Here is a 10,585-nt window from a genome sequence, read left to right as displayed (position 1 = left end):
GTAAAGTAGTAGGATGCAAGTAATACTCGACTTATAATAGAACTTTCGTTATTTTTAGTATAAAGCTATCATTAACTTCAGTTTCGCAATCATTTGTCAAAGTCATCGACATAGCCTAGTGGCAGTGGGCAGGGCACATAGCTCGATGGACAGATGGTCGTTGGGGCAGTAAGGTCCTCGAATGGCTACCACGTACCGGAAGACGTAGTGGTGGTAGGCCCCCCACAAGATAGACCGACGATCTGGTGAAGATCGCCGGTGTAGGTTGGATGAGGGCAGCTGTGGACGTCTTCCGGCTGAAATGTTGATGATATCATTTATTCCAAAACTTATCAAAACAATTAATAAAGACTTTTTATATCATATAGGATGAATCAAGTTACGATCCGTAGTCATGTAGATAACACAATATTGCATATTATCATGACGGGTAACTTAAAGTAAGTTTATACTCATGTAATATATACTCCCAAAGTGATTTTAATGTTTTTAAGTGCTCTAGAGCACTGTGTTTGCGTTACATTTCAACATGGCGGCCTTAAGAGCAATTAAATAAAAACCCCAAAAGGTTTGGATTTTATCACTGTTGAGCATTAAGCCCTGACTCTATACTAATTTGCTCATTTTTCTTTACAAATTGCATCGTTCTAGAAGTGAAATCATAATAAACGATTCATTGAAGTCTATTTCGTCTTTTTTTAACGACAATTATTTTTTTCAATAATAACATATTTTTTTCAAAATGACGGTTGAAGTTCCTACTGGATCTGTCAGTATTTTGTGATTTTATGCTCATAGGAAACCATTAAAAGAAAATTTTAATCGGAAATTTAGTTCATTACATAATATTATATTAGACCCTCAACTTAACTGGGCACCTGGCTTGAATGACATTATATTTAATTATTGCAATGTTAAAAAGCAATAATAATACATAAAAGTTACCAGTGGGAGGCTCCTTTGCATAGGATGCCGGCTAGATTATGGGTACCACATCGGCGCCTATTTCTGCCGTGAAGCAGTAATGTGTAAGCATTATTGTGTATCGCTCTGAAGGGCAGCGGAGCCATTGAAATTACTAGGCAAATGAGACTTAATATCTTATGTATTGTCTGAAGGAGAAGAGTGCAATTGTAGTGCCACTCAGAATTTTTGGGTTTTTTAAATCCTGAGCGGTTTTGCATTGTAATGGGCAGGAGTATTAATTAACATGAGCTTAACATCCTGCTCGCTCGTCTTGTCCTTTATTTTCATAAAAAAAAGTTTTTCAATTGAATATTAATTAATGTATTTAGTAATAAAATGAATAACTCTAGCTACAATAACTATATATTAATATCATAAATAATAAATATCTTTAAATTATTATTTTGCGACGATGACATTATTAACATAAAATATAACATTTTCTATTTAACGGAGTCAAACAATTAATTAAATTAAATTTTACAATTCAAATAGAGTATATTATTATCTCTAAAATCTTAGCAGGAACGAAATTTTCCAATTTCATTTAAATATACTTCCTTTGACTTGGCAACTTGAGTTAATTAAATTAGTATTCCAAAGCTTAGTTCCAGTCGGTCAGCGAATGGTCTCCTATAAAATTTTTAGATTGTAAAACGATTTGTAAGAAAAATTAAACCACTTTTTTAAAGGAACTAGCTTTTATCCACGGATCTTTGATTGATGTCATTAATAGTAGGGGAGGTGGCATCAATTTTTGGGTAGGTATCTAGTTCAGTCAAGAAGACTCAGTGTTGGTAGGCCCCACAAGATGAACAGACAAACTGGTCAAGATCGCCGGAATACGTTGGATGTGGTTTCTAGTCGAAATTTCGGAGTTGCATAATTCTAGTTATGGTGTTATAGTACGAGATAGACATATACCATAAACAAGTGTCATATTCCATTTAAATGGAAAAAAAAATTCAAATTAATTATGTACTGACCAGGATGCCATAAGCTGTTCTGAATTGTAAAAGTCGTTTTTCCTTTAAAAAACTCCTGGGGAACTCTGTTCCTTGGCGTGGTTCTCTTAGATGGATTAGATAGCTTCTTTTATTTTATGGAATAGGAGAACAAACGAGTTTGTTAAGTGATCACCGCCGCCCACAATCTCTTGCAACACCAGAGGAATCACAGGAGCGTTGCCGGCCTTTGAATTGCTTCACGGCTAGCCGGCAGTCTCTGAAAAAAAACCTTGTCGAAATATGCTTTTGGTAACATTAGCCAGCGTTGGATAGGCTCGATAAGAAGAGTATACGTATAATATGACTTTAATGATTTCATAATACAATAATATTATATTATGTAATGTGCAATGTTAACTTGGTGGGGCGACCCTTTTATCTGGGCACTGTCTGTATACGATCGCAGGAGTCTAACCGTCAGTCTTTTCTTGGGGTACCTAGAGTGTTATCAAGCGATAAACTAACTTATTAAAACTTTCGAGAGACATTATTAGCTTATTTATTAATACGGATTTACTCACGTTTTATCGGTTTGGGAACGGACTAGTTTTGGACCATTCGGAGGTCCTTCATCGGTGATCACGAAAGTATTGGCTCGAAATAAAAACTTTGTGTCTCGCAAGCTGCTGGAAGTTACAGAAAAAGACCGTCGACCTAATTTTAATAGAGACAAGGGTTTGGCTCTGCCACCTACTTGGAAACCAGTGTTACAAAACGCATCTCGCAATAAGACCCACAGTGCCGATGATCACGTAGTGGACGTTGTGAGTACAGTTTGTGCAGCTGTGGACACCAATAGTAAAATAATGTCAGTGATACCGTGCTCGTCATCACCATCGGCGCACCCAGAGTCCCCCCCTGTCCAACCGCGCTCTACGAGTACAAGTCCGCAGTAAGAGACGGGATGTTATTGCGAACCCATTACACTCACCCTGATGAAGGACCTCCGAATGGTCCGAAACTTGTCGGTACCCACACCGATAAAACGTGAGTAAAGCCGTATTAATAAATAAGTGAAAAACTACCAACAATATGCTTTCGCTTATCGACTTATCTACGATATTACATATAACATAAATAATGACGAGATCGATTCAGAAATGAGGAGATCCAAAGTCGCCGGCATGGCCTAGTGATTGCGAAAGTGAAGTAACAATGGGCAGGGCACATAGTGCGACGGATAGATGGCTGGTGGGGCAGAAAAGTTCTCAAATGGCGGCCATGTACCGGAAGACGCGGTGTTGGTAGGCCCCCCTATATTAGACCCACGATCTGGTCAAAATCATCGGAATACGTTGGATCAATCGTCGTGGAGATCTTTGGGGAAGGCCTTTGTCCAGCAGTGGACGTCTTCCTGCTGATGATGATGATGATGATTATGATATGACTAAAGGCTATAAGGCTATCAAAACTGTAGAAGAAGGCTTGTCAGTTACTATAGCAAAGACCTTAGAGCTTATAAGCTTAAAGCGCATTTCTCGGAACTATCACCATTAAGGGTTCTTGAGAGGTTTTTCAAGTCGAATATTAATTTCATCACTAGGCACAGTATTCAGGTTGTTGCTGATGGATAATGGTCGATCCAGAGCCCTTGAGCATTGGAGTTCCCCAAGGCTATATACTATCACCTCCGGACAGTCCACTTGCGATATTTTTTATATTTTTTTTTTATTAAGTTTAATGTATTTTTCATGCACTACTATTTAATCGGTAAAGGTCACTTTCTTATCAGATTCTCTACTATATAATATACATATTATATTATATTATAGTATAATATTCATTAATATGAAGTAATCTTCTATAAGTGAAAAACCTGTAATTGGCTCTCTGTTACTGTTTAAGTATCTATATATGTCTGTTGGTTTTCCTTAAATGAATAAATAAATAATACATTATAACGATGAACATACATATAAAATTTTCCTTCTTTCGTGTAACCACAACCATAATCTTACCGTCACTTTTATGAAGAACATCGTATCGTTAAATCACATTGGATTATATAATATTTTTTTATTTACTTTTACCTCAAAGAGATACATCGTATCCCTTAGACTCATTTAATACATATTTTTTTTCATGATGATCCTGTTTGTAGTGTTTCGAATAAACCCAAAAGAAAGTCTAATGTCGTTAAATGGACTATTTATTTGTCACTTGGAATTGCTTCTTCCGTGACTGGAAAAGAAACTGTTTCCCTGTATCCTTCTTCCTATAATAATGAAGGTTTGTGTCTTCCAATGTTATCGTGTTTTTCCGCAATCCTTGTTAAGTATGCCTAACATAAATTATGGTAATATATGTCTATTTATTCGTCGTGCTATTCTACGTTTGTAGAAAGAACAATATTGTAAAAATCATGAAATAAATTATTAAATATTAATGAATACGGCTGTATTGGCTTGAACCAGGGGCGTGCATTTCATATAAGCAATTAGGCAGTGCCTACCTCGTTATGAACCTAATAAATATAGTGTTGCAGATAATTTACTTTAATTTGGTTCCGTTATATTATAAGCAAACTTCTATTGAACCCCCACTCATATATTTTCCTAAATACCTCCGTTAAACAATTTCAAGGCTAAACTACGACTAGTTAAATCTGCAGTGCCTTACTTGCTAGGAAACCAATGCACGCCCCTGGCTTGAACCTTTTGCATGTCCCAATAATGGACGAAGAAACTAAAAAAAATGCCGCAAACGTCAGAAAATTCCTGAAAGCTCTTATTTTTAAAAGTTGTGCGTGCACAACGTAATAGTCAAAGCAGTTTATCTTCAATAACATTAAAAATGCCCTAAATGTCATAATGTTTTGCTTTTATGTCAGTGTAATTTTTCAGTTATAGACCTATTTAAATATTCTTTTATTGTATTTTGGTTTAGTTTGGTCTTCAACAAACAATCAATGTCATTTGTCAGAAATGTGCCAAATTTCAATAATTGTCAATGTTTAAAATACAATTCTAATAAACAACTTCACCCTGTTACTTTTGTGATACAGTGATGCACGCGCATCTTAAAAATTTCACTCTCATCAATTTTTTATATTATTAGTTTTTCGCCTTGAACTGGGCAGTTATTATTTTAAGGGTGACGTAATTTAAATTCGATGAATGTTCTAGAATCTAGAACAACGCCGAGCTAAAATCAAACGTTAGTCACTTGTAAATCTCAAAGTGATCGAGAGGTCTTAACCTATTTTGTCGGGTGCCGACGTGATTTGAATTTCACCTCGCATATAACCACCGCTGAATGTAAATTGAATCACACTCACAGGTAAAGTATATATACTATTTGCTACGAAATCTGAGTTGTTTTGAGTACAACTGTACACTCATACTGATAAATGAATGAATAATCATTATAATATCTGTATGTTTCATAAAAGAAAAAAGCTTTATATTGTCAAATACGATTACTTTTCAAAGTCCATGACGAACAAAGAACAACAATATTTATTCCCGCGTTAAAATGTTCATTTGTTTTTTGCCTTGCAACCTAGTCTGATATATAAAAAAAACCTTTGATAAGTTACCTCATTGGTTCATGATGTTTCGGAGTAAAATATCATTCCATTTTTAAATTATACGACAGATATGAACTTACTTTATAATTTTTCTACTCCTCCACTTATATCTGTCACTTATAGAGCCACGATCGGTAATATAAGAACATACTTTATTGAATCTTTCAAAATGTCTATACTCTATGGCCTGAAAAAGCATTCTTTACTGTACTATAGTGTCGCCAAAAAAGCATTTCCATGTTTAAGTCATTAGACTAAACATTTTAATGTCAACTTAAAATAAAATAAATTGTTAATATATTTGCCAAGATGCTGCTATATATATTTTTTAATTTATAATTTTCACGTGTTGTCTGTATGGGTGAACCTTTGCCACTCCTTGAAGGAAAAATTGAACCCCTGACTCCAACACACGTATACAATATATATCCCGCCGCCGCAATTCGAAAACTTGTGATTTATTTAAAATTACCAAGTCGTAGAAAAAATATTGTGTGCGACACGTTGTATAACTAGGTAAAAAAACTTGGCGTCTATCATTGCGGTGTTTGCTTACGGCTCACATCGCAAACCACGCCACTCGTGTGTTAAGACCCTTATTACACAACTGTTGCATAAAATACTATTATTTGGCCGCTAAAGAACGTATTGTGTGTACAAAAACCAAAACCACGTATTGTGTGTATAAAAACGTTAGCCACGCGTGCTGTAGAAACATTCATATGTGTATATTATATGGATGGTAAATCCAGATGAATTTTCATACAACGTTTTCTGGCCGCTGTCGCATGTATTTGAGCAGTATAGTAATTTTAATTTAGCTCAAAGAAGATTTGTTAAAATATTCCTCATATTTCAAAGTATTTTACCAGTGGGAGGCTCCTTTGCACATAATGCCGGCTAGATTATGGGTACCACAACGGCGCCTATTTTTACCATGCAGCAGTAATGTGTAAACATTACTGTGTTACGGTCTGAAGCCGTAGCTAGTGAAATTACTGGGCAAAAGAAACTTAACATCTTATGTCTCAAGGTGACGAGCGCAATTGTAGTGCCGTTCAGAATTTTCGGGTTTTTCAAGAATCATGAGCGGTACAGCATTGTTATGGGCGTATCAATTACCATCAGCTGATCGTCTCTTCTTCTCGTCTCGTCTCTTATAATAATAAAAAAGCAGACGTTGCAGAAGAAAATATTTGTCTTTGATAAAAATTTTGGTCCCTACATAGGGAATAATAATAATATGTAAATGCTATCTATAATCACGGACTAGAAAAAAAAGGAAGGACTCCGCGCCGTGATATTAGCAAGTGAAGCACCTTTATGCCTTTATGCTAGTGTGTGTGTGGTTACAGGGTATACCAGTTACACAATTTTCATAATAATCATATATCCTTAAATACTTTTATATTATTGTTTTTACACTTTTTTACAACGCACGACGGCATTTTTTAAATATTTTATTGCAACGCAAACTGATCTGTCACAGACAATGGCAAATCTCATAATGGCGGCCAATCGGCTTGTATAAGTGTAAGTGTATGCGTGGAGCTATGTATTTACACGTTTACTGGCTTGTTTTGGTGCCTCACAGTTATGTAAGGTGACACGGAGTCATTATTTTTTTACTCGTCCGTGTCTTTAACATGCAATTTTACCGGATCTTATAGACTTAAGATGTTTATATCATATAAATTCTTTACCTGAACTTTAAACTTATAGTTATAGTTCGTTTAGCAAAACTTTCAATAGGCGAAGTATTCTTTCAATACTTTACTTCCAGCTACAGAAGTGATTTAACGATATTTCAGTGTAGTGTTCAAGTTTGTAACTAGATCACATTTCCTGATTGCAGTGCAGTGCAGAAAGGTAGTTTTCATGGATTAAAGATCTATGTATCTATAAGTTTATAATATGTTCCTGTGATTTCGAAATATATAACTGTCCAAATATCCTACTAATATTATAACGCGAACGTTTGTTAATGCCTGTATTCACTTTGATTAGTGCGAGTCCAAGTGATTAGTAATGACTAACATCCTCAATGGAGGATGATTAGTACAAGTAGTGTCCAATTATTATTTAGTGGTTATGTTTAGTAAATTCAGTTGTTAGGTGTCGATCAGCAAGCATGGATGAACATAGAGAAGCGCGCTTGCAATTGCAAGATGTACTTAAAGAAGTATTAAAGCGGAAGTATCTGAAACCAAAGAACTTTTGGAAGCTGAACATGCAAGACGAAAAATATGGGTTCGAAAATGGATTAATAGAAGACCCATTCATGGTGCAAGCTTATGGCTTTACAATTGTAAAGGTGTTCGTGTTTTACATTCTCCTACACAAATTTATAGGTTATGTCTTCGGTCCACTTTGCCATTATCTGTACAACAATAACACAAGCTTTCAACGCTAAACACAAACTGCCTGTCCAGACCAGTGAGGGGGAAAGGAGGGCGCGCAGGACGTGGCTACTCGCACTTCACTCGCAAAAATATAGAACACGCTTCTAATCACGTTACTACGCACCCAACTAATCACCTGCACTAATCAGTCGCTGTCCATACTTGTTTCTCCTAATCACTAATCAAAAGGCATAAAAGGCATAAAAGGCATTTATTTTCTCAAAATTGATTCCTTTAGAATTCTTTTTGATGTCATTTCTTATACTACTAGATACTACTACCGCTTCGGAAACGAATGGCGCTCTGAGAGAGAAGAAGCGGCGCAAGAAACTCTCCCAGCATTCTTTTTTTTTGCGCTCTTTTCAATAAAAATATACAATATTGTACAGTTGCTATAAAATAATCACAATCTAGTCCCAGGCTGTCCGATCATTTAGATATTCAGCAGTGGAGTAATAGGATTTACGACAGAGCCATTTTTTTATAAAACATTTAAATTTATTTATAGACAATGCCTGAACAGTGGATATGTAGAAGAAACAGCGTAGGGGATAGCACACAGCCTTGCGGGACACCAGAGTTTATGGGTTTTAAGTCGGAGCATGCACCGTTGATAACAACCTTGATGCTCCGATCAGCCAAAAAGCTAGTGACCCCTTTGCACAACTTCTCGGGAAGCCCATAAGATGGCAGTTTCGCTATAAGCGCTTTATGCCACACCCGATCAAAGGCCTTCGCTATGTCCAAACTCACCGCCAGTGCCTCTCCCTTCGACTCAACCGCTTGCGCCCATTTATGGGTGAGGTACGCAAGAAGATCATCAGCTGAGCGACCCTGACGGAAACCGTACTGGCAGTCGCTGATCAGCTGGTGCCCCTCTAGGTATCCCAAGAGCTGGTGGTTGATGATCGACTCCATTACTTTGGAGAAAATGGAGATAATGGCAATGGGGCGGTATTGGACGGATCTGAGCGTACACCTTTCTTAAGGATCGGGTGCACTAAAGCCGCCTTCCATAATTTCGGGACTACGCCTGATCAGTAGGAGAGCCGGAAAAGACATGTCCGCAGCACTATCGGGGGAATGCCATCGGGCCCGCTCGATTTGTGAATGTCCAAGGTGAGAAGCGCCTCAAGCACGGCACCAAGCCGGATTTTTACCTCCGGCATATATGAATCGCACCGTGGAATATGCGGTGGTGGTGCACCTTGATCATCCAGAGTCGAGTTGGACGCGAAGAGGGAGCCCAGGAGATCAGCTTTCTCTTTCGCGTCATGGGCCAGCGAGTCATCATCCCTGTGCAGTGGCGGAATGGCTGGCTGGCAAAAGTTTCCTTGGACAGCCTTGGCGAGCGACCAGAACGCCTGAGTTCTCGAGGGAAGGCGTGCAAGTCTCTCGCCAATTCTGCCAATGTGCTTCGACTTCGCGTCAGCAATAACTCATTTGAAGGACCTGGAGGAATGATTGAAGTGTTTTTTAAGTTCGCTGGAATTCACATCATTAGATACCACCGCATTGACCCAAGCCTGATAGCACTCTTGCTTTCGGCGAGAGGCCATTTTGCAGGAGCGGTCAAACCATGGTCGGGACCTGCCACTGATAGGCACAGAGGAGGATGGAATGAAGAGTTCCATACCTTGCAGTACCACATCAGCAACAGCATCAGCAGCGGCATCTGGATCTCCCAGCGAAAAACAGATCTGCCCCCACGGGTAGGATGCAAAAAAGCACCGCATCTCGTCCCACTCTGCTGACCTATAGTGCCACACGCGGCGACAGCCTAAGAAGCGGGGCCGTATTTGGCGCGTGATCGGCACGGTGCTCCGGAAGGCAGTGGTCCGACGATCCCAGAGGAGGGTCAACGGAAACTAGGTAGCCGTCCGGATGGGAGGTCAACAGAAGGTCCAACAGTGAAGGTGTATGATCTTGCACATCTGGGATTCGCGTTGGCGCAATAACCAGTTGCGTCAGACCATATGCTAAGGCGAAGTCGTGAACAGATCTCCCTGCATGATCAGTGGTACGTGAGCCTAGCCATTCGGCGTGGTGGGCGTTAAAATCGCCAAGATACACGATCTCTGCAGTGGGGATCTGCTCCAACACGGAATCTGTAGCCATTTGGATGTGTTCGAGGAGCCGGTCAGACTCTGCGTTACCGCTATGGGACCTATACAGGCATGCGTAGATTCGCGGATGGTCATCGCAGTCTACACGCTGCCAGATGATGGATAGGTCCTGTCCTTCAAGAAAACTCAGGCGTCGAGAACAGACATCCTCCCTGACGTAAACGCACACGCCAGCCCGTGGTATAAAGGAGTGTTCCAAATTATACCCCGGGTAGGAAAGGTAAGATGAATCAGCTAAGGAGGATATCTGTGTCTCGGTTAAAAAGAGCAGGGCCGGCTTCGCCGTCTCCAGGTGAAAGTGGACGGCATTTTAATTTGAGCGAAGCCCCCTGATGTTGCAAAAGTCCACAGCGAGTGTGGGGGAGGGTGGTTTGAGCCTCCTGCTCTGTTTGCCCTGTGTCAGCGCAGATTTGCCCCCTCCAGAATACGCGGGGCAGCCTGGGCAACCACTGTTAGGTACAGGCCCTAATTGTGGACGCCCAGGGACGGATTCTCCAGGGCTGCATAGCCTGGTACCGTCCTGGAGTAGTCTCGTTTTAGTCTGTGCTGCCATTT

The 10,585-nt window shown here is 39.3% G+C and overlaps 1 protein-coding gene across 1 annotated transcript; it reads left to right on the top strand.

The window, feature by feature from the left end:
• Nucleotides 1–423: 423 nt before the first annotated feature.
• On the top strand, nucleotides 424–8,012 carry LOC126979348 (uncharacterized). The gene is made up of 4 exons (XM_050828590.1): nucleotides 424–440; nucleotides 2,521–2,865; nucleotides 7,618–7,810; nucleotides 7,854–8,012. The coding sequence occupies exons 1-4, from the start codon at nucleotides 424–426 to the stop codon at nucleotides 8,010–8,012; spliced, it is 714 nt and encodes a 237-aa protein (XP_050684547.1).
• The last annotated feature ends 2,573 nt before the right edge of the window (nucleotides 8,013–10,585 follow it).

The sequence above is a fragment of the Leptidea sinapis genome, chromosome 3, assembly GCF_905404315.1.
Source record: "Leptidea sinapis chromosome 3, ilLepSina1.1, whole genome shotgun sequence".
In the NCBI taxonomy this organism is placed as follows: Eukaryota; Metazoa; Arthropoda; class Insecta; order Lepidoptera; family Pieridae; genus Leptidea; species Leptidea sinapis.
The sequence above is the reverse complement of the archived record's forward strand: the minus strand, read 5'-3'. Positions and strand labels throughout refer to the sequence as shown.

Bases quoted from the DNA above. Each gene is read 5' to 3' on its own strand.
- LOC126979348 (XM_050828590.1), top strand. The intron at 2,866-7,617 runs GTAAGAGACGGG...TTCAGTTGTTAG, and splicing joins TCTACGAGTACAAGTCCGCA to GTGTCGATCAGCAAGCATGG. The intron at 7,811-7,853 runs GTAAAGGTGTTC...ACAAATTTATAG, and splicing joins AAGCTTATGGCTTTACAATT to GTTATGTCTTCGGTCCACTT.